The 24,172-nt window shown below is 40.9% G+C and overlaps 1 protein-coding gene across 1 annotated transcript in view; it reads left to right on the forward strand.

Annotated features, from left to right (window-relative positions):
* The window catches only part of LOC126474707 (agrin-like), a 273,963-nt gene that overhangs the window by 102,333 nt on the left and 147,458 nt on the right, over nt 1–24,172 (forward strand). The window contains exon 10 of the mRNA XM_050102185.1: nt 13,162–13,278. Within this exon, the coding sequence (XP_049958142.1) occupies nt 13,162–13,278 (117 nt within the window). The remainder of the gene's footprint in view (nt 1–13,161; nt 13,279–24,172) is intronic.

Raw genomic sequence — 24,172 nt, forward strand, 5'->3', positions numbered from 1 at the left:
TGATGTAAGCTTTCCTCTGAGTTGCATTTTGTATAACTCCAAACATATTTACAAGTAACATGGTATAAAATCTTTCATTATTTTTTAATTCTAAATTTAATATCGATGCATCTACCAAATTTTCCCAATTCAGAACTACGGAACCCTCATTCGTCTCTTTGTGAACAAATTGTACAAATGCAACCCATCCGTTGTGAGCTCATTCACTGTTTACACATTATTGGGTTAGTGATTCAACTCTGACAGTATGTTGTCACTCAAGAAAGTTTGATAAGTTTTCAAGTCAAAAGAAGAGAATCTTCTTCCTTACAGCTTCTCAAATACTGGAAGATGCTACTTAAATTATCACTATCCTTATTATGTAAACTGAATATGGTGTACTAAAATTAACATAATATGCCATATGTTTTCTTTCCTTTAAAACTGTTTAATGCTGAAAAATAGTAATTCTACAACCTTTTTTATCCCTACACACAGTTTCATAACAGAATTTTAGAATTAATTTCAACAATATTTGCAATGGCAGAGAAATATCTGGTTAGCTGCTACATAAATATGAACAGCTGGAGCAAGTCCTATAATTCCAGTATAGCTACAAAATAGAACCTCTAGCTTTCTGGACTGCTAATAGCGTAATGTGTGAAGAGGCCAGAAAGAAACAAAAGTCCCTGCATGACCTGTATTAGAAAATCATAATAGGTACATTATATCACTCTCTCTTGCCAAATTTTTTGGATAATCTAATTCATACTTTATAGTGGCTTTTTGCTTGTCTCCAGCATCTGTAAATCTTGAACCCTCTTCTCACGGTGCATCTTTCATTCTCTACCAATCAAAGATCTATTTGAAAGTAGTGAAATTTAAAGATCCCATCCTATCTTTCTGTTAGTCTTTCTTCAGCTGCTCTGGCAGCTTAGGACTCTTTTGAATCAGTTATTGTTAGTTGTCACTGGTTTTAGTTGTTTGTTTTAAGTGATAAAACCTGTTAACCTGCAATTTGTATCCAGAACCACCATAGAGAAATCAGTTAAAACCATTACTTAGCGACAGTGACTTTCACTATCAAGAAGCAAATAAGACAGAGAAATATGTATACATTCTGGTTATTGAACTGTTGTGTTGCCCATTATCTGGTGTCCCATTTTTGAAGCTGAAGGGGATTAATGGATGAAGAAAATCTGTTGTGAGGCCACAGGGAAAAGAGTATGTGATTCATGGATAAATAACACCATAGTAGATGTATATCATGGGAGGAAGTGAGTTCACATCCAGTGTCAGAAATATCAGCTGAAATTAAGTTATCAAGAAAAACAGTCAGTTTTTGACAAGATAATATAACTGGATAGATAAAAAATCCACTCACCAAGCACCAGGAGGAAAATGAAGACAATGTACAACCTCTCAGAGCCAGTGGCTCATGGCAGAAGGGTTGAGAGTGATGGAAAAGTGACCCAGAACCCCAGGTCGGGGGTGAACTACTGAACAGGATGAAAAGGGAAGACTGACTGTTGTGGACTGCACCAGTTGAGATTTGAAAATCTGAGAGCTTAAGGGTGGAAGATGGGTGATAAGCTAGACACAGATTACCGACAAAACATTGTGCAACAGGTAATAAGTGCAGAAAGCTAAGTGCATTATACAGGTTAGACATGTAAGATGTGGGAGGGAGGCACAGGGGGTGGCGGAAGGGGAAGGAAATAGACAGGTTAGAAGTAAAAGGTATAGAAAACTAAAAGAATGTAACAATATTATGAAAGGGAAAGTTGCTACTCACCATATAGCGGAGATGCTGAGTCGCAGATAGGCACAACAAAAAGGCTGTCACAAATAAGCTTTTGGCCAACAAGGCCTTTCTCAAAAATAGACAACACACACACACACACACACACACACACACACACACTGACACTCACACTAACGCAGCTGAAGCTGAGTGTGGCTTCAGCTGCCAGAGATTGCCGTCGTGTGTGTGAGTTGTGTTTGCATAAGTGTGTGTGTGTGTGTGTGTGTGTGTGTGTGTGTGTGTGTGTCTGTGTACGTGTCATCTATTTTCGACGAAGGCCCCATTGGCCAAAAGCTTAGGTGTGTCTTTTTGTTGCGCCTATCTGTGACCCAGTGTCTCCACTATATGGTGAATAGCAACTTTACTTTTCATAATACCGTTACATTCCATCCTGGTTTTTCCATTGTTAGAAAACTAAAAGAGAATGAAGAAAAGAATAGCTACTGAAAGGAAATGCTGAGACCAAAGAAGTTAACCTAAATTAAGAAGTTAATCTAAATTAATTTTTGTGCAACCTTTGCACAAAAAACTAAGTTAAACTAAATTAAGGCCAAGTGGGTGGCAAGAACCAAGGGCATATTGTAATGCCAGTTTCCACCTGTGTAGTGCTGAGAAACTGGTGTCAGTAAGAAGAATCCAGATGTCATATGTGGTGAAACAGGCGCTGAGGTTGTGCCTGTCAAGTTGTAGAGTCCTGACAATCCTTCTTTCCTTCTGATCCTGTCTGGTAAGTTCCCCTTGGCTCGGCGATCTGACCCGCTTTTTCGTAACTCTCTCTAGTACATACACTTCAACAGCCCTTCTCCTACATCCTTCTTCCTTCCCCTTCAACCTTCCTGTCAGAAGAAGGATCCACTGATGCCAAAAGCTTGCAGTTTTCCTGAAATTTTACATGTTTTCTCCATCTGGTGCTTGGTGACTAGATTTTTTATCTATCTAATTATATTAGATGAAATTAATCACAGCACATGATGTAGTAAACTATCATTTGAAAACTTTTCATTGGTGTGCTTCCAAAGTCAACAACCAGTAATCCTTCACAATACACTACTGGACATTAAAATTGCTACACCATGAAGATGATGTGCTACAGACGTGAAATTTAACCGACAGGAAGAAGATGCTGTGATCTGGAAATGATTAGCTTTTCAGAGCATTCACACAAGGTTGGCGCCAGTGGCGACACCTACAACATGCTGACATGAGGAAAGTTTCCAACCAATTTCTCATACACAAACAGCAGTTAACCGGTGTTGCCTGGTGAAACGTTGTTGTGATGCCTCGTATAAGGAGGTGAAATGCGTACCATCATGTTTCCGACTTTGATAAAGGTCAGATTGTAGCCTATCGCGATTGCAGTTTACCATATCGCGACATTGCTGCTTTCATTGGTCAAGATCCAATGACTGTTAGCTGAATATGAAATCGGTGGGTTCAGGAGCGTTATGCGGAACACCGTGCTGGATCCCAACAGCATCATATCCCTAGCAGTTGAGATGACAGGCATCTTATCCGTATGACTGTAACGGATCATGCAGCCACATCTCGATCCCTGAGTCTACAGATGGGGATGTTCGCAAGACAAGAACCATCTGCACGAACAATTCGACGACATTTGCAGCAGCATGGACTATCAGCTCGGAGACCATGGCTGCGGTTACCCTTGACGCTGCATCACAGACAGGAGCGCCTGCGATGGTGTACTCAACGACGAACCTGGGTGCACGAATGGCAAAATGTGATTTTTTCGGATGCATCCAGGTTCTGTATGCAGCATCATGATGGTCGCATCCGTGTTTGGTGACATCGCGGTGAACGTACATTGGAAGCGTGTATTCGTCATCGCCATACTGGCGTATCACCCGGCGTTATGCTATGGGGTGCCATTGGTTACACGTCTCAGTCACCTCTTGTTTGCATTGACGGCACTTTTAACAGTGGACGTTACATTTCAGATGTGTTACGACCCGTGGCTCTACCCTTCATTCGATTCCTGTAAAACCCTACATTTCAGCAGGATAATGCACGACCACATGTTGCAGGTCCTGTACGGGCCTTTCTGGATACAGAAAACATTCGACTGCTGCCCTGGCCAGCACATTCTCCAGATCTCTAACCAATTGAAAATGTCTGGTCAATGGTGGCTGAGCAACTGGCTCGTCACAATACGCCAGTCACTACTGTTGATGAACTGTGGTATCATGTTGAAGCTGCATGGGCAGCTGTACCTGTACACGCCATCCAAGCTCTGATTGACTCAATGCCCAGGCCTATCAAGGCCATTATTAATGCCAGAGGTGGTTGTTCTGGGTACTGTTTCTCAGGATCTATGCACCCAAATTGCGTGAAAATGTAATCACATGTCATTTCTAGTATAATATATTTCTCCAATGAATACCTGTTTTATCATCTGCATTTCTTCTTGGTGCAGCAATTTTAATGGCCAGTAGTGTAATGTCTTCTTAATGCACAAATAAAGGAAAACAGTTCTCAACATTCCAGAAGGCTTTCGACATCGTTCCTCATAAGAATCTTCTAACCAAAATGGAAATGAGCATATGGCATTGTTAGCTGGGAGACCCCTTTCGGGGGAGTTCAGCCGCCATATTGCAAGTCCTTTTTAGGTGACGCCACATTGGCAACTCGTGAGTCAATGATGATGAAAATGATGATGAAGGACACACATCACCCAGTTCCCTACCGGGAATCGAACCTGCCCCCTGCGTGGTAGGTGGTAACGCTACCGCTACACTACGGAGGCTGGAATATCACCTCAGTTGCGCAATGGGATTCATAATTTCCTGTCAGAAAGGTCACAGTTCTTAATAGTAGATGGAAAGTCATTGAGTAAAACAGAGGTAATATCCAGCATTCCCCAAGGAAGTGTTATAGGCCCTCTATTGTTCCTGACCTATATTAACGACATAGGAGACAATCTGAGTAGCCCTCTTAGATTATTTGCAGATGATGCTGTCATTTGCTGTCTTGTAAAGTCATCAGATGACCACAATGAATTGCAAAATGATTTAGATAAGATATCTGTATGGTGCAAAAAGTGGCAATTGACCCTGAATAAAAAAAGTGTGAAGTTATTCACATGAGTACTAAAAGAAATCCATTAAATTTTGATTACGCAATAAGTCACACAAATCTGAAGGCTGTAATTTCAACTAAATACTTAGGTATTACAATTACAAATAACTTAAATTAGAATGATCGCATGGATAATGTTGCGGGTAGAGCAAACCAAAGACTGCAATTCATTGGTAAAACACTTAGAAGATGCAACAGATCTACTAAAGAGACTGCTTATACTGTACTTGTCCACCCTATTCTGGAGTAATGCTGTGTGGTGTAGGATCTGCATCAGATGGGACTGACAGATGACATTGAAAAAGTTCAAAGAAGGGCGGCTCGTTTTGTATTATCACAATATAGGGGAGATAGTGCCACAGACATGATATGTGAAATGGAGTGGCAATCATTAAAACAAAGGCGTTTTTCCTCTCATGAAATTTCAGTCACCAATTTTCTCCTCCAATTGCAAAAACATTCTGTAGGCACCCACCTACATAGGGAGAAATGATCATCATGGTAAAATAAGTGAAATCAGGGATCACACAGAAATATGTAAGTACTCATTTTTCCCGTGCACTATTCGAGAGTGGAACGGTAGAGAGACAGCTTAAAGGTGGTTCATTGAACCCTCTGCCAGGCACTTAATTGTGAATAGCAGAATAATCACGTAGATGTAGATGTCTACACATTCTAGTGTTTTGTCAAGCATATTACACTTAGAGGTGTTATTCCCTTCCTGTTTTCTGACATTTGAAGTGAGTTAATAGGGGAGCCAGTGGCAGAAGCCAAGCTGTATTTCAGAAAAAAAATCCTCAAACTCAGCACATATCCTTGGCTATCTATGTTTCTCTCCACATCTTATCATGTCCAGATGTCATAAACTCATCTTCATTTATCTTATCATCTATCATAATGTTTCTGATGAGAAGCTAGTAGGGTTTTCAGAGAGTACATGCATACACTTATAGCAAATGACAATGTCATTGCAGAAAACTGAGCAACCTTTGCACAAAAAATTATGTAAAATATGACTAATCTCACACTTAGACTTTCCTTTGCCACTTTCCAAAAACAAGTCTGTAACCAGTGTTTGTATTGATCATTTATATGTACCATGAAAATTCTGTAAGGGAGGCAGGGCAGCTCTCAACCAATATTATAGGCATAGGAATTATGCTGCTGAAACTGAAATGGTGGTAGCAGGCACTGGCAGAGTGGATACGACAAGCATTAATGGGTCTTTTTTTTTTCTATGCTCAGAGAAAAACCATAGTTTTAGTGAAGATGTTGGTTGTTCTACTCTTGGGCAGAAAGTAATTTTTAAACACAAAGAGTGAAATTCTAATATTACAGTTTTGAGTTAATAAAAATATTTGGAGCCATGATGGTATAAGTGATGTCTTACAGGAAAGACATCATGGTGATTGAAAGTAGTAAAAGTACTCATTTTTTGTTCAAAGACTATGTCACAGAGTTTCCTTGTAGCCATGAAAATAAAGCCATTTCAGAGAAAGTGTCCACTGTACATAAAATACACTAGGAAAATGGTTTAATGGAATATCTGGGTTTTCATCAGCACCTGTTGCGTATTTATTGGGTAATGTTTTTATCATTATAGATAATTCTTCAGGTGTTATAGGAGACACAGATGCTGTTCTTGTATGAATTTTTCAATCTGGTTTTCATTTATTGCTCTGTGGTTGTGTGATGACATGGCACTCATTTCTGTTTTGAAGATTTTCCAGGATGTTTTCATCTTGTTCCTGGAATTTTCTATTTGTTTGTCATTTTCTGTTGCATTTAATTTGGTATTAGTTGTCTAAGTATTTGTTTATATTGTTTAAACAGTTAATAAAAACAGGATTTTTAATTTGCTTTGACTGTTCATATAATCTGCTCTGACTCTGGCATGAGATTTTTATTTCTGCTGTGATTCACTTTTTGATGTTTATTTGGAGAAAGCCGCATCAAAAAAATAGCTGTTGTTAGAATCTGTGCATGTTGATCACTAAAACCAGTGTTAATAATTTGTGTGTCGTAGGTATATTTATCTGTATTTATAAAAGCCTGGTCACTGCATGTTGCAGAAGTAATAGTTATATATGTTGGATTAGTTACAGTTGGTTTTAATTAAAGGATTTCAGTAAATCTTTAAATCTGTTGGGTTTGGAGAAATCAGCATTGAAAACTCCGCATATGAAAATATTTTTCTTGAAGGTGATGAAATTTTCTAACAGTTCTCCATATAATTATGATAGACATTTCATCACCATCTTGTGATGTATATGCAGAGATGATCACAGTATTTTGATTTGGGAGTTCTGCTGTTGAAGTCTGATGTCTCTTTCTCCCGATAAGCTGTCAGATTTGGTTATATTACCAAATTTTATATTTTCTCAGCCATATATACAGCTACCATCATGAATGAGTATTTCTCTGCAATATTTGTCCACCAATTTGAACTGATGGAGGTGTATCAGTTCTAACAAGCCTTTATTCAACTGGTGCTCAGTAAAACATAATACAGGTATACCACTATAACCTTATCTGGAGTCTGCCTTTCTTGTTTTGTGGTGTTTCTAATGATAACCCATTTGTTGAGCAGCATTTGTTTCAGTTTAGGTATGGGTACTTCATTGGCTTCCATCCTCTCTCTCTCTCTCTCTCTCTCTCTCTCTGTATATCAAAATGAAACAAAATAAAATAAGATAAAAATTCTGATGTCTCCAGGCAGACTTTTTGGTTTAAAGATGAATTCACCTGCTTTGTGCAGTAGCTAATTTTAATTAATGAAGAGAATGTATTGTATACTGGTTCTTTCCCTTTTCTGTTAAAGTGAAAACAGTGGCGTGTGAATTTATCACATGGTAGTCTTCCCATTTCAAAATTTGTGGATATTCTGCTTTTGATGCATGATTCTGAACAGCTCACTGTTTTCACTACATGATGGTTAACCATATTGACTTTTTTGTTCATATGTCCTTTGTCACATCTTTTAGTTATTGGATGTAAAACTACATATATCTATTTACTCAGATGGAGACCACTTGGTAAGACGTTATCATTGTTTTTAAAATTATTTTTATGTGAGTCTTCATGAAAAACTTCCATGAGAGCAGCATTTGGCTAAATAAAACTTTGAATGCCTTATTTGATTCACTTTTTTTCTCCGGTATGTTTCTACACTCCTGACATGATTGTCACTCACTATTACATCTCCTGTTTCAGTGCTGTATTTCTTGACTTGCAACTTTTCCTATAATTATATGATCTTCCAGAACACTGCAGGCATCTTTAACCACAGTTTCTTGTGCTATTTCATTTTCACTGGTTGGCGTGTAATCAATGTTTTTAATTACACTTACATGTTGCACTGCCATTTTGCTAGCTGGCACAAGAGAACTGGGTACATGTAACATAAGTTTGTCATCAGTGGTGATTTTAAATTACATGAATTGGATACCCTTCCTAATGTACCAGGCCTATCCCAAAAGCAAGTACTTTTTTGGGAAAAAACTCATAAAACATTTTTTTTCAACATGAAATTTGTTTTTACAGGAAAGAGTATTTCTTAAACTATTTTTGTATATGGCTGTCACCATTGTTCAGACATTTGTCATAGTGGGAAACCAACTTTTGTATGCCCTTGTCATAGAAAGCTGCCACCAGTGAAGACAGCCACTGTTGAACATCATTTTTGTGTTGGCATAGCTGTCAAAGCGCTACCTCCAAAATGACACTTCAAGTTCAAGAATAAGTGATAGTCAGAAAGTGCAAGATCAGAGTGGTACGGTGGGTGATCGAACTGCTCCCACCAAAATTGCTGAATAAGATTTTGAGTGACACCATCAGACTGAGGACATGCATTATCATAAAGCAATACACTGCCTCAACTGAGCACTCCATGCCTTTTGTTTTTGACTGCGTGCCAAAGTTTTCACAATGTTCCAAAGTATTGTACCACACTGGTGGCTTCACCTCTGCGAAGAAACACAAAGAGCAGAATGCTCTATCTGTCCCAGAACACACTGCACAAGATTTGTTTGTCTTGCCAGTGTTGTTTTTAATTCTTGTTTTGGGGGTTCATGAATGCCCCAACATCACTGACTGTTGTTTTGATTCTGGAGTGACATCACAAACCCAAGTTTCATTACCAGTCACAATTCTCTTTGAGAATTCATCTCCTTCATCAGTTTATAGGTTAAGAAATATCAAAGCACTGCCACACTTCATTTTGTGAAAATCTGTAAGCATTTTCAGAACCCAGCAGGAATACAATTTGCAAATATTTAAGCAATTTGTGACAACTGCATGCAAAACAGTTTTTTAAATTTGTGGAAACTCATCACAAAGCATGTTTATTGTCAGCCATCTGTTTTCATGAATTTTCTCATTCACTCTCTCAACCAAACCAAACAGCAGAAGGCTGCCCAGTCCGTGTTTCATCATAAACGTTGATTCATCCATCATTGAACTGTCTCACCCACTTCCTCACCACTCCATCAGTCATTACATTTTCACCATAAATCCTAAAACTTGATGATGAATTTCAGCTGGCTTAGCATTCTTTGCATTCAAAAACTTTATTACAGTGTACTTCAAAGTTGACAGGCTCAGAGATTGTCTTAAATATTTTGAACGATCACTACAAATGTAAATAAAACACAATCCTGCTGTAATGGTGTCTGTGTAAAGACAATGAACCAGAGAGATGAGTGCAATCTGTGGAGCAGCAATGCTAGTGCTGTGGTGGTGGTAGAACAGAATGGTACTTATTTTCTGAAAATGCCTCATACATGACTTTTCACTGGTTACATGTTTATTTAGTTTTTGCTCTAACTCACTGATTCTCACTAATAGAGCATTCCTACCATGTTGCAACATCTTAATTATCTCATCTTCTGATGCTAAGTGCATTAAGAGATTTTGACCGCTTTATGGAACTGGAATACAGTTTTCCATTCTTGATCATGCAGAGATACCTTTACAGTTATTTACTTTAACAACACATGAGTAAAACAGGCTGTCTTTGTCATTACTATTTTTCAGTCAATAGATATGTAACCAGCAGGACAGTTTGTGACTTTTTTGAGTTGGAGGACAAGGGAGGAGGGGGGGTTGTCATTGCTCCATCATATGCAGTCCCTCTAAAGAAACTGCAAATACCGCACAATAGATGTAAAACAAAGTTTCCAATTATAGATAGAGAGATGCTAAAGGAAACATGCCATCAAATGGGAGTTCATGATGCTTTTAATGCCTCCTGCAGCAGAATGTATGTGTACTGGGTGTCAGTGGCAAAAAAGTTGGTGTCCAGACAGTTGCTGATGATACAGGTACTGAAACTGAAGTTCACAAAGCAAAAGTAGAGATGCTGAATTTCATTTTCATATGTCACTAAACTAGATACAGGAGTCTGCTGCAAGTTAATTCTCATACCATTGCAAGGATGACTGATAAAGATATTAGTATCAACAGGAACAGTGGATATCGCTGAAACTGAACCAGGCCCTGTGCCTAATAGAATCCCTATCTCTACAGAATTTGTGATTGAGCTACCCCTCTTTTAAACATAATATATGGTAGATCATGCCAACAAATAACTTGACCAGTAGTTGAAGAAACTGCAGGTCACACCTGTGTAGAAGAATGGTAGTAGCTGTGATCCACATAATTACCATCCAATGGAAAGTCCAGGGTGGAATAACAATTATATGTAAAGAATAAATTGCATTCACCACATAGAAGAGGCATTGAGGTGCAGCCTGGCATAATGAAAAATAATACTAGAAATATTTAAGCTATCAGACAAAGTGGTTCCTCAGAAACAGAACTCTCACCATTATGACTTATGTCCCTGGGTGCTAAGGTCTGACTGAAACAGTGTCTGACATGAGCAACAGTCTGTTGGGGCAGTTGGTGGGGATAAGAAAGAGGCATGTGGCAAGGAGGGGGAGGGATAGCAGAGTAGGTGTGAGAGAAGATGCTAGTGGTGCCTGTGGGAGCATGCAGGGCTGAGATGGGACAGAAGAGGGCTGCTAGGTACAGCATTGGTTGCTGAGGGGAAGGAGGAAGGGGAGAGAAGCAGAGAAGAGGAAATGACTTGTAGGTGCATTGGTGTGCTAGAAGGCATGTGTGTATTGTAGTGGGAGCTGGTAAGGGACTAGGCTGGTGGAGGACAGAGACTAACAAAAGCTGAGGATAGGGTGGTTGTCAGAATGAAGGATATGTTGTAGCTAGAATACCAACCTCCACAGTTAAGATTCATTTAGCTACAATGACTGTGCAGCATTCTCTGTGGGCCTAACTACTAGCAAGCTGTCTGTGTGCATGAATGGCCACTGTCAACTGTGGCCAAGAGGCAGCTGAACCATACAGTTTATGAACATGCCACCCAGATAGATGTGCTTCAGTATAATGGCTGTTTCACAGTTCGTAGTATCTGAATTCTTCTCACCAACATCAGCTTTTCTGAACTGCGTAGGTGGGAATTCACCCTATAACATATCTGCGTAGCAGCCCTAACTTGTCCCCACCATGCCCCTTCATGCTCCCACAGGCAGCAATAGTATCTCATCCCCCCATCCTATCCTTCACCCTCCCACTGCACACCTCCTTATCCACATCACCCACACAGTTGATCACTGCCCATGTCAGACACACTCGCAGTTGAGTCTTAGCACCCAGAGACAGTAGCCATGTATGTTTGTGTTGTTTTTTGTGTGAATGTGTGAGAGCTCTGCTTCAGAGAAAGGTCTTCATCCAAAAGCTTCATCCAAAAGCTTAAATATTTCTAGTATTCTTTTTTATTGTGCCTGTCTCTGCCTCCTGTATGCTGTGAGTAGCAATGTATTCTTTCTACACTGTTGTAACTACCTCCAGTATCTTTGACATCCATACGTTATAGAATCTTAAAATATATTCTGAGCACAAATTCTTATTAATGGAAGAACAATCATATCAAACAAAATGTTCAGAATTGGAAAATTGTGCACTTCAAACACTGCAGAAATGTAGTAACCTTTGGTTACAGTAGCAATGAGACACAATTGGAATCAGTCAACTAGACTTAATCATAAGTAAAGAAGGTGCAGTCTTCAGTTTATTGACAAGAGACAAGGAAAATTCAGTCTGTCTACAAAGGAGATTTCTTATAAAACACTCATGCCACTCATTCTAGAATACTCCTCACACATGTGTGGCCTATACCGGTCTAACAGGATGTACAAAGAATACCAGCAAGAATGGTTGCTGGGTTTCTTAGACCCTGGGACAGCATCACTGAGATACAGAAACAGCTGCACTGGCAGACACTTGTAGATGCATGCCGACAATTAGCTGCAATCACTGCGCTGCATTCTATGTGGGCATAACTACTAACAAGCTATCTTTGGGTATGAATGGTTGCTGCCAAACTGTGGCCAAGAGACAGCTAGACCATACAGTTTGTGAACATGCCACCCAAATAGATGTGCTTCAATATAATGACTGTTTCACAGGCTGTGCCAACTGGATCCTCCCCACTGTCATCAGGTGGGAACTCTCCCTATTACATATCTACCTAGCAGTTCTAGCCTGTCCCCACCATGTCCCTGCAAGTACCCAAATGCAGCACAGGCATCTTCACCCACTCCTACCCTGATACCCCTCCCTCTCCCCACTGCATGCCTCCTCCTTATCCGCATCACTCATCTTTATGAGGTTCCAAGAAACACTATTAAGTGAGAAATCTAGGAATGTATTACAGTGCCCACATATCCCTTACACAAGGACTGAAAAGACTAGACTAATTTAAGTACACACAGAGGCAATTAAACAATCATTCTTCTCCCACTCCATATACAATCGGACTGAGAAGAAACCATAATATGTTGTACAACAGGATATAGACTCTGCCATACACTTCACAGAGTTTTGCAGAGTATAGATATATGTGTGTGCTGGATTTTGTACAAGTAATAAGAAGAAATAAAACTGAAAATTACATTTAAATGATCGTAGTAACGAGCATAGAATTATAGTATTTTTTAATCATCAGTTTGACTTACTTAATAGCTCCATGTTATTCCGCACTTATGGGTTTTGGGAGGTTGGAAAAGGGAGGGGGGGACAGAATGGGGGCAGTTCTTTACAGAGCTTTGTCTCATACCCTGTGATAAAAGGACATTACCAGTATGAAACAAATAATGAACTAAGGTTTTTTTTGTAGATAATTCATACATGGAATGTGTGTAAATGCAATTGATTTTCATTATTGTTTACAAAATACATGCAGTATATCTTAATAAAATTTCTGTCAGCTGTTGAGGCCAGTCCATGTCAAGCAACATTTCTTGGTTGTTGTCCTGATGGAAAAACTCCTATCCAAGGAGAGGGAAATGCTGGTTGCCCCTCACTTTGTGGATGCAACAAACTGGGTGAGTGTGATTTAGTTACGATGAAATATATGATGTTAATATACTGATTAAATGACAATGTGTAATATACACTGAAGAGCCAAAGAAACTGGTACATCTGCCTAGTACAGTGTAGGATTCCCGTGAGCACGCAGAAGTGCCTCTACACAACATGGCATGGACTTGAAGTAGTGCTGGAGGGAATTGACACCATGAATCCTGCAGGGCTGTCCATAAATCCATAAGAGTGTGAGGGCATGGAGATCTCTTCTGAACAGATATGCTCAATAATGTTCATGTCTGGGGAGTTTGGTGAACAGCAGAAGTGTTTAAACCCAGAAGAGTGTTACTGAAGCCACTCTGTAGCAATTATGAACATGTGGGGTGTTGCATTGTCCTGCTGGAATTACCTAAGTCCGTTGGAATGCATAATGGACATGAATGGATGCAGGTGATCAGATAAGATGCTTACATATGTCACCTGTCAGAATTGTATCTAGACGTATCAGCCAACTGCACATGTCGCATACCATTACAGAGCTTCCACCAGCTTGAACAGTCCCCTACTGAAATGCAGGGCCCATGGATTCATGAGGTTGTCTCCATACCCATACATGTCCACCTGCTTGATACAATTTGAAATGAGATTTGTCTGACCAGGCAACATGTGTTCAGTCATTAACAGTCCAATGTCAGTGTTGACAGGCCAGGCAAGGTGTAAAGCTTTGTGTCATGCAGTCATCAAGGGTAAACAAGTGGACCTTTGGCTTCAAAAGCCAATATTGATGATATTTCATTGAATGGTTTACACCCGGACACTTCGGACACTTGTTGATGGCCCACCTTTGAAATCTATAGCAATTTGCAGAAGGGCTGGACTTCTGTCATGTTGAACAATTCTCTTCAGTCATTGTTGTTCCTGTTCTTGCAGGATCTTTTTCCGGCTGCAACAATGTCAGAGATTTGATATTTTACCGGATTCCAGATATTCACGGTACACTCGTGAAATAGTCATACGGGAAAATCCCCACTCCATCGCTACCTCAGAGATGCTGTGTCCCATAACTCATGTGCCGACTATAACACCACATTCAAGCTCACTTAAATCTTGATAACATGCCATTGTAGCAGCAGTAATCAATCTAACAACTGCACCAGACACTTGTTGTTTAATATAGGCATTGCCAACTGCAGTGCCGTATTCTTCCTATGTACATATCTATGTATTTGAATACACATGCCTAAACCGGTTTCTTTGGTGCTTCAGTGTAGTTACTTAAACTGGATCAAAGAGGCACTGTGTGTTATTTTATAGCACAATAAACTTTTATTTAAGAAATTTTTTAATATTCACTGTTTTCACAAAAATTGTCTCATTAGCTAATTTATAAAGAAAATAAAATATTATTTCATGTAGTGGTTTAGAAACTAAAAGTAACTGATAGAGTATGGGGAAAGAGGAAGAGTTGCTCTCCACATGAAAGGACAACATAAGCAGTGAAGAAGTGAAATCTGCATGGCATTACACAGAAATACTGTGCATTTTAGGAAGCACAGATCATGGCTTAACCAACTGGATTACAGTTGTGGTCAGATTGCCAGGAAATTTTAACGTCCAAGCAACAAAGAGAGCTTGAACAGCTAGTCCTGTGGGAAACTGGTAATAAAAAATTCCTTTGCTGATAGTAACAGAACAGTTCTTCTCTCCTGAATGTGTTTGTAATTGTTAAGCAGGGAAATGGGATTTCTATGTTCAGAAGCAATAAAGCAACTATCAAATGACACTTTCCTGGTGTAAATAGAATGTTTCACTATGCTCCTAAGTGTGAAGTTGCTTAGGAAGTGTCTGATTATAACATATTTATTTCCAGCACATTAGATCCTGATAATTTTACTCACAGGGTATAGTGACCCTACACTGCTTGCCAGCAATACCACTCTATGTCTCATGATTGGTTAACTTGTAATTGCTTGGTCATGCACATGGATAATAGGAGAATGACGTTTCCCCTGTCTGTGACTCCATGATGCCATAAATCAGGAAGTGCTCTACAACCTCATCACACCTTCCCATTCAGTTTTCCTAGATTGAGAGTTTAATGAATGTTATGTTGCATTATGTTCTGTTAGCACCTTCCTCATAAACTGATCTCTCGAGTATACCTATTGTTATCAGAAGCTCTGTCTATTATGAATGTAATGCACAGTACAAACTAGCAATTTCAGCACTGTCACAGAATTGTTCTCCAGCACCAGTCTCTCGTAATTCTCTGCCATCTTTGTAGATGCTGCTCTGGGGACAGTAGTTGATGACTTCAGTTAAAGACTTTTCAGGCCAATAGTGAAAGCAGCCTGATCCTGACAGAGTATAAACTGGCACGTGTGTATCAGAAACATGAGTGCAGTACTGTAAAAGCTAAATGCAGGTGAACTGCACAGATCATCACAGCCTTGTAGTTGACAACAACAAAATATAAATGATTTACTGGTAAATAGAACTGGAAGATATTTCATTGTGAGCTCCTAAACATCAACACAATTTCAGGAAGTCTGCTGTTGTTTAGGTGACCATTAGAAGGATTTTCAGGAAACTGCAGAGGTGCCTTTAATAGACTATCTCAGGTGGCATTGCACAGCTCCTTCATGGAGAAGAAGCACTTACATTCTGTCCTTTCTTTCCCAACATTATTTTATGAAGTTTTGCTGAGAATTAATGCCTTCAAATCTTTTATGTGAAAACTATTAATTAAAAAAAAAATAAAACAAATGTTACTGGCATTCTACATCATTGTTCCTCATTTACACATATTTATTTCTCAATGGAAAATCTGGGATGGAATGTAACAATGTTATAAAAAGGATAGTTGCTATTCACCATATTGTGTAGATGCTGAGTTGCAGATAGGCACAACAAAAAGACTGTCAGAATATGTGCTTTTGGCAAACAAGGCGTTCGTTGGGGACAGAATGTACACCCACACCCACACACCCACCCACCCGCCCACCCACCCACCCACCCACACACACACACACACACACACACACACACACACACAAACACACACAACTCACAAACACATGACTGCCCAATCTGTGTGTGTGTGTGTGTGTGTGTGTGTGTGTGTTTCTATTTCTGACAAAGGCCTTGTGGCCAAAAGCTCATTGTGGTTATCTATGGCTCAGCATCTCCACTATATGGTGAGTAGCAACTATCCTTTTCCTGATATTATTACTTATTTCTCAAGGTAGTCACTCTAGAGATTAACACATTGTTTCCACTGAGAGACCAGTTTGTTGATATCATCACTGTGCAGTGTTTGAAGACTTTGTTGATGGACTCACAACCTCATCTCTGGGAGCACCGCTTCAACACTATTAGAGTGAAGTCCTTCAAGGTGTTCTCTAAGTTTTGGAAACATATGAAGATTGGATGGGGCAAAATCAAGACTGTATGGAGGAGGAGTAATGATAGTGAACCAAAGGCATTGGATTGTTGCAGGTGTTGCAGTGCCTGTGTGTGGTCTGACATTATCATGCTGAAGGAGAGGGTGCTCCATGTGTGGACGAAGTCTTCGAATTTGAAACTTGATTGCACAGCATGCAATTTCTTCCACACTAATATAGTCATGTTACACACTGCCATGTTCCTTGCTATAATTTGGAGCCCTCTTGTGGCAGAGGGCTGCAAATTGGTAGACATAAATAATAAGGATTTAGAATGTTAATAATATTTGTTTTCCTTAAAAAGCTTAGAGTTTTCGCATAAAGAATTTGGAGGCATTAGTTTTTAGCATTCTATCATTAAATATCATACATATTAACCTTGGAACTGGAACTTGGAACAGGCAGAGACTAGCGGCTATTCTATGTTTTGAAATATTTATTTACCATTAAATAGTCTCTCCAGCTACACCAGATTCTGTATCAGAGGTAACATGTATAGAGTATTATTTCATGAACCATGTATAAATTGACACAATAGTTGTAACGATGGTTCAAATTGTATCTATTAAAATATACATGAAACATGATGTGCATCAGTATTATTTTTCTTTATTTCATTGCTTGACCACTGAAGAAACACACTAAGCTAACAGATTTTTTTATGCTCCTTTCATCTATGTCTTTAGACAGCCATGTATGTTTTTGTGTTTTAAGTCAGAGATGTTGAAGAGGCATTTCATCCATTTGGGGTCATTCATTCTTTTTATATGATCATAAAAGAAGACTTATTGTTTGTGTACTGTGTCTCTAATTTTTTAAAAGTGGAACAAGTTTTTATAGTTTGGACACAGTAAATTTTGTATGATCTTTTCTTATTTTTATTCTAATTCCACTAGGAATGTTTCTCATATAAACATGATGGTTTTTGGAAGAATTTTAATGATGAGTTTTGGCATGTATAAAAAAACAATTTTTTTTTTTTGTAAATGTTTCATGTTTCCATTTTTCTGGCACTTGCTTTCAATGCTTCTTTATTGATTGTAATCTATTTGCCAAGGGATGTAAAAATTTTTATGCATATTATTGTCATTATCTGGTGTTTAATTGGGATGTATTGTCCTTGACATTTGGTATTATACAATGTTTCTTTTTTTTTCCAAGCGATATCTGCTCTGCCACTTCTTTCAATACATTCTTTCTGTTATGTCCTGATGGAACTACAATCGTCAAATATAACTGTGGGTTGCTATGGAATATGGTGGAGTAAAACTACAACCTATGAAATATTAGTGCACTTTATTACAAGAATGATAAAAATATTTACTTAACTTTATACAATCCATTGCCACAGGAATGTGCTGATTATTTACAGCTGCCTTAAAATATTAAAGCATCACTTGATGCACACTTTTACTAACTCTTCTCTTCAAGTATAAGGATCACAAAGTTCTGAAATATAGTTCATTTCTAAGACATGAGTAATACATGTGTCCTAAGTAGACAATGTTTTCTGTTTGATTGGATGTCACAAACTGGGGCAGCCTTCCTCTGCTTGACTATATATCAGCATCCCTGTGATAGTGCTGTGGAGCTGGGAGAGAGGGTGTGGCTTTGCCAGCACCTCCCATTCATTGTTGCAGTATGCTCTGATGCATTGTTATATTTTGTGGTGCTGACTTTGTTTGGAACCATGATCTACACTTTCATTACATTATTTTTTCTTCTTGCTGGTTCAGAATATTCTGTTATTAGGACTGTATCATCTACAAAACCTAAAAATTATATTTCTATGTTATTCCTCTTAGTCTCATCTTTAAATGATCTTTAATTTTTCAAATGTTCTGAAACTTTTATTCCTTCTACCATTATTGTTATTATTGTTTGTATTATTATTTAACACACAGTTAAACAAAAGTGGCAACAGTCCAGATTCCTGTTAACGACATGTTTTGATTTCAAAGGGGTTAAATAAACATTCATGGAATTTATTTTGGACTTGCTGTCAGTCAACTTTGCCGTTCTCTTATATTTCCCATTAGGTTTTCATCAGCTTCTATTTCTGCTAATAAGTCAACTAGCATATCACAGTGAATCTACAAAACTGGATAATATTACCTTACTATCAGCATATAATATCTAACACTTTAGCATATAATATCTAACACTTTCATATTCAGTATCTGGTCTGCTGTCAATCAACTTTACCAGAATTAGCCTTGATATTTTAACTTCATGTCTACTCATGGAAGAGAGACTTTATCAATATTTCTTATGGATAATCATTAAAAATGAATTTACAGCATTTAGTGTGAAGGAATGTAGACACTGAGAAAGATGACGTGACTAAGGGAGAAGTTTCTCATTTGTTGTGATTCGTTTTCTGTCCTCCATGCCCCTTGACTGATTCACATAATGGACAAAATGATCTAGAATATACAAGAATCCTTTGTCTGTGTACAGAACTGGGAAAGTAGATGTTATTCTGACAGGCACAAAGGTACTGTTATAACGTCAAGTTGAACACATATATTTCAAAATGACACAACACATATAAGTCACAGAGCAAGTTGACAAGCAAGACATGTGAACATGGCAACAGTCGAATGAGCACTGAGTCCAAGTCTAGCAGCCGCTGGCTGGCTGGCCGCTTAGGTGGCACGGCTGCTGCATGGCTGGCAGACAGTGCCGCATGTAGAGGCGCATCACAACACTTTTCCCCCCTTTGAAATTTTTTCACTGGTCTTGATGGAGGTGGCCTGTAGATTGCTAATGTCCGTAGGCGTTGTTTGACTGGGCGTAAAGTCTCGAGAAGGAGGCTTCCCGTACGGACGGAAGTGTCCCCGATGATAACGGGTCGAGATGACAGGAGCCGTAGGGGTCGAATCTGCTAGGGCCCCGTGCACCAATCTGCCTGTTGCGGCAACTCCAGTTCATATAACAGGAGACGTGGGTGATGTGTCAGCGTCCGTAGGAGAAAGAGGTGAGTAGAGTTGCTCCGACAGATGATGGTCATCCGGTTCCTGCATGGGCACGTCTCCTGGTGGCATCCGTTCTTGTACTGGCACTGAGATGACGGTGAGAGGGCTGCGTTGTGAGTAATGAGATATGCCAAGATCCTGAGCGTCAGGTAGAGCTGAAGGTGGTGTAGCAGCATTCAGAACAGGCGTTGCCGGCACACGAGGCCGAAGCTGGTCCGAATGACGCACTGCAACACCCGTGTCCGTCTGGATTTCATACAGGCGTCGGCCACGGTGTCGTAAGATGCAGCCCGGACTCCATTTTGGCCGCCTGCCATATCTCCGTACGCAGACTAGGTCGTCGGCAGTAAACCAGCCATGCGAAGGCACCCGCGGCCGTGAGGTGGGAGGCCGCAGAAGATGAAGGAGCGTGCGGGGCTGTCGGCCATGTAAGAGCTCAGCCGGGCTGTGATCGCCCATGGGGTTGAAACGGTAAGACGCCAGAAACTGCAGAAGCGCATCATCAGCAGCAGAAGAAGTCAGGAGTTTCTGCAGCTGAGCCTTAAATGTGCGGACCAGACGTTCAGCCTCACCGTTTGATTATGGACGGAACGGAGGGGCTGTGACATGCATAACGCCGTGACGAGCACAAAAATCCGCAAAATCGGGAGAGGCAAATTGCGGACCATTATCAGTAACAAGAGTAGAGGGAAGGCCTTCCAAACAAAAAATGCGGGCGAGAGCACTTGTGGTTGCCGTGGTGATAGGCGACGTGCAACGGACAATGAAAGGAAAATTAGAGTAGGCGTCAATTATGAGGAGCCAATAAGTACCTAAAAAAGGTCCCGCAAAGTCCGCATGAGTGCGCTCCCAGGGCATCTCAGGCGAAGGCCACGTTGACAAAGATGACTTCGCGTTGGTGGCCTGTGACGCATAAGGGCCACAGGCACCGACCATGTGTGCAATTTCAGAGTCAATGCCAGGCCAGTACACATGACGGCATGCCAGAAATTTTGTGCGAGACACACCCCAGTGCCCTTGGTGAAGGAGGCGCAAGACTGAAGCACGCAAAGATGCAGGTACCACAACATGCGGCAAAGCATTGTCGGTGGAAAGGAGGATAACACCATCCCTAGCCGTGAGGCGGTAGCGCAAAGCGTAGTAGTACCGCAACGGGTCAGACGTCTTAGTAGATGGACAATCTGGCCAACCCTTCTGAATACAGTGTAAAACCTGGGAGAGGGTAGGATCAGAACCTGTAGCCACCACCAGCCGGTCCCCTGTGATGGGGAATCCATCCACAACCCGCTGCTCGGCAACATCCAGATGGAAACACAGAAGTTTGTCCTTATCAAATGCCAGATCAGGACCCACGGGAAGGCGAGACAGTGCATCAGCATTTGCATGTTGAGCCGTCGGCCGGAAATGAATCTCATAATTGAAAGGAGACAAGTAAAGAGCCCAACGCTGGAGGCAGTGTGCAGCCTTTTCGGGAAGTGACGATGATGGATGAAACAAGGAAACAAGCGGTTTGTTATCCGTAACAAGGTGAAATTTAGATCCATAGAGAAAAACACCAAACTTATGAAGAGCATAAATAATAGCCAAAGCTCCTTTTTCAATTTAAGAATACTTTTGTTGTGCATCCATGAGCGTTTTGGAGGCATAAGCAATGGGTTGTTCAGAGCCGTCTGAAAAATGGTGCGCGAGGACTGCACCGAACCCGTATTGAGAGGCGTCTGTGGCAAGAACAAGATGTTGGCCAGGTCGATAAGTAGCCAGGCACGGGGCCTGTTTCAGCATAGTCTTCAATTTCTGGAAAGCCGCATTACATGATGCGGACCACTGAAAAGGTACGTTTTTATGCAACAGGCAATGCAACGGCTGAGCCACCAAAGCAGCAGATTGTAAGAACTTGTGATAGTATGCTATTTTCCCCAGGAAGGCCTGCAGTTCACTAACAGATGTAGGGCGAGGAAGGGCATCGATCGCAGTGACAGTTTGCTGAAGCGGACGAATACCATCCCAAGAGAGTTGAAACCCCAAGTACGTGATAGATGCCTGAAAAGATTGTGATTTCTGAAGATTACACTTAAGACCAGCAGTCTTAAGACATGAAAAAGTGTGTGGAAATTTTGAAGATGTTTTTCAGTGGTGGAGCAAGTGACAACAATGTCGTCCATGTAATTGATACACCCAGGGACAGGGAGCAATAACTGTTCCAAGAATCGCTGAAAGAGAGCAGGGGCGCTAGCAACCCCTGAATGGCAAGTGTTGGTATTGATAGAGGCCAAAAGGCGTGTTAAGGACCAGAAACTGCAAGGAAGCAGCGTCAAGAGGAAGTTGATGATAAGCTTCCGACAGGTCAATTTTAGAAAAATACTGGCCTTCAGCAAGTTTAGTGAACAGTTCTTCAGGTTGGGGCATAGGGTAAGTGTCGATGAGGCATTTACAGTGGCTTTGAAATTGCCACTGAGACGAATATCACCATTTGGCTTAGCAACGACAATGACAGGAGAGGACCACTCACTGGAAGTGACAGGAAGCAAGACCCCTGAAGTAGTGAGACGATCCTGCTCCCGTTTTACCCAATCATGAAGGGCCACAGGAATGGGCCAAGCCCGAAAAAACTTAGGCCGAGCAGTGGTTTTGAGCTTGATATGAGCTTCAAAGTCGTTTGCACGGCCTAATCCAGGAGAAAAAAGGGACGAAAATGTCGTCGACAAGGAATCCAATTGAGCATAAGGAATATCATCAGAGACGATATTGACAGAGTCATCTATGGAGAACCCAAAAACGCAAAAGGCATCGAAACCAAAAAGATTCTCTTCATTACTCTGATCAACCACAAATATGGGAACAGTGTGAACGACGGATTTGTAAGATACCACAGCATTAAATTGTCCCAAGAGAGAAATCTTCTGTTTATTGTACGTCCATAATTGCCGAGTGACAGGTGACAAGAGTGGAGAACCCAACTGAAGATACATCTGAGAATTAATTATTGTGGCAGCAGAACCAGTATCCACCTGCATGCGCACATCCCGACCAAGGATTTGGACAGTGAGGAGTAACTTACCTGAAAGGGAAGAAGTGCAATTGACAGACAACACAGAATCAGAATCAGTGTCATGTTCGTGAACATCATGTATGCGGTCGGATTTGCAAACAGAAGACACATGACCTTTCTTTTTTGCAATTGTGACACCAGCCCAACGTTAGGGACAATCCTCACGTCAATGTTTCGTAAAACACCGCGGACATGAAGGAAGTTGCCGGGGGTTTCGCTGCAGTTTCTTAGCAGGTTGTTTACGGTTAGGCCGAGGCTGTGCGTGGGAGCGCACTGCGGCCACATCGGCCGGCGGGGACGCGCCACACGCGTCGTCAACAGCGCACAGAGGTTGTATTTCCCCAACATCACCCCACGCCTCTATTTGCGCCCCAGCGGCGCGAGAAATTTCAAAAGACTGCGCAATGGAGAGGACTTCATCTAGAGTCGGATTTGCCAACTGAAGGGCACATTGCCTAACTTCTTTGTTGGGCGCCGACCGGATAATAGCATGCCATACCATGGAATCGGCATAGGATTCTTTGTGAATGTCCGTAACAAACTGACACTTTCGACTGAGGCCGTGAAGTTCAGCAGCCCAAGTGCGATAGGATTGATGCGGTTGTTTTTGACCATGATAAAAGGCAACACGAGAGGCTACCACATGCATTTGCTTGTGAAAATAGACAGACAGAAGTGAGCACGTTTCAGCAAAAGACAAAGATGCAGGATCTTTCAAAGGAGGCAATTGCGACAACAACCGATACATTTGAGGTGAAATCCAGGAAAGGAACAGAGACTTACATGTTTGTTCATCCGTGACATGAAATGCCAAGAAGTGCTATCGAAGACGGTTTTCATAGTCAGACCAGTCTTCCGCCGTCTCGTCGTAAGGAGGAAAGGGAGGTATAGCCAACGAGGAGAAACGCCCCGCATTTGACGCCGCGACGAAATCGCAAATCACCGATGTTAGAAGCGTTTGCTGTTCAATGAGACCTTGCAATAGTTGCTCGACAGTAGCCATGGAAACCTGTGGGTCAACGATGAAAAGGAAACTTCCACTGCCTCATTGCCAGTTGTTACAACGTCAAGTTGAACACATATATTTCAAAACGACACAACACATATAAGTCACAGAGCAAGTTGACAAGCAAGACATGTGAACACGGCAACAGTCGAATGAGCACTGAGTCCAAGTCTAGTGGCCGCTGGCTGGCTAGCCGCTTAGGTGGCACGGCTGCTGCATGGCTGGCAGACAGCGCCGCATGTAGAGGACGCACGTAATTGCGCGGCGGCAATTTGAATGATAGGCGAGTCACAACAGGTACATCAGAATCCAAGGAAACAAGCAAGCTGATTTAATAGCAAAAGTGCCTGCTGGGTCACATAATTCATAAACTCATTGTTGGACTTGGTCATAGGTCAGTGGAAAACTCAGTTGCTGGACACCGTGAAAAGATTTGCA

This window comes from Schistocerca serialis, chromosome 4, assembly GCF_023864345.2.
Source record: "Schistocerca serialis cubense isolate TAMUIC-IGC-003099 chromosome 4, iqSchSeri2.2, whole genome shotgun sequence".
NCBI lineage: Eukaryota > Metazoa > Arthropoda > Insecta > Orthoptera > Acrididae > Schistocerca > Schistocerca serialis.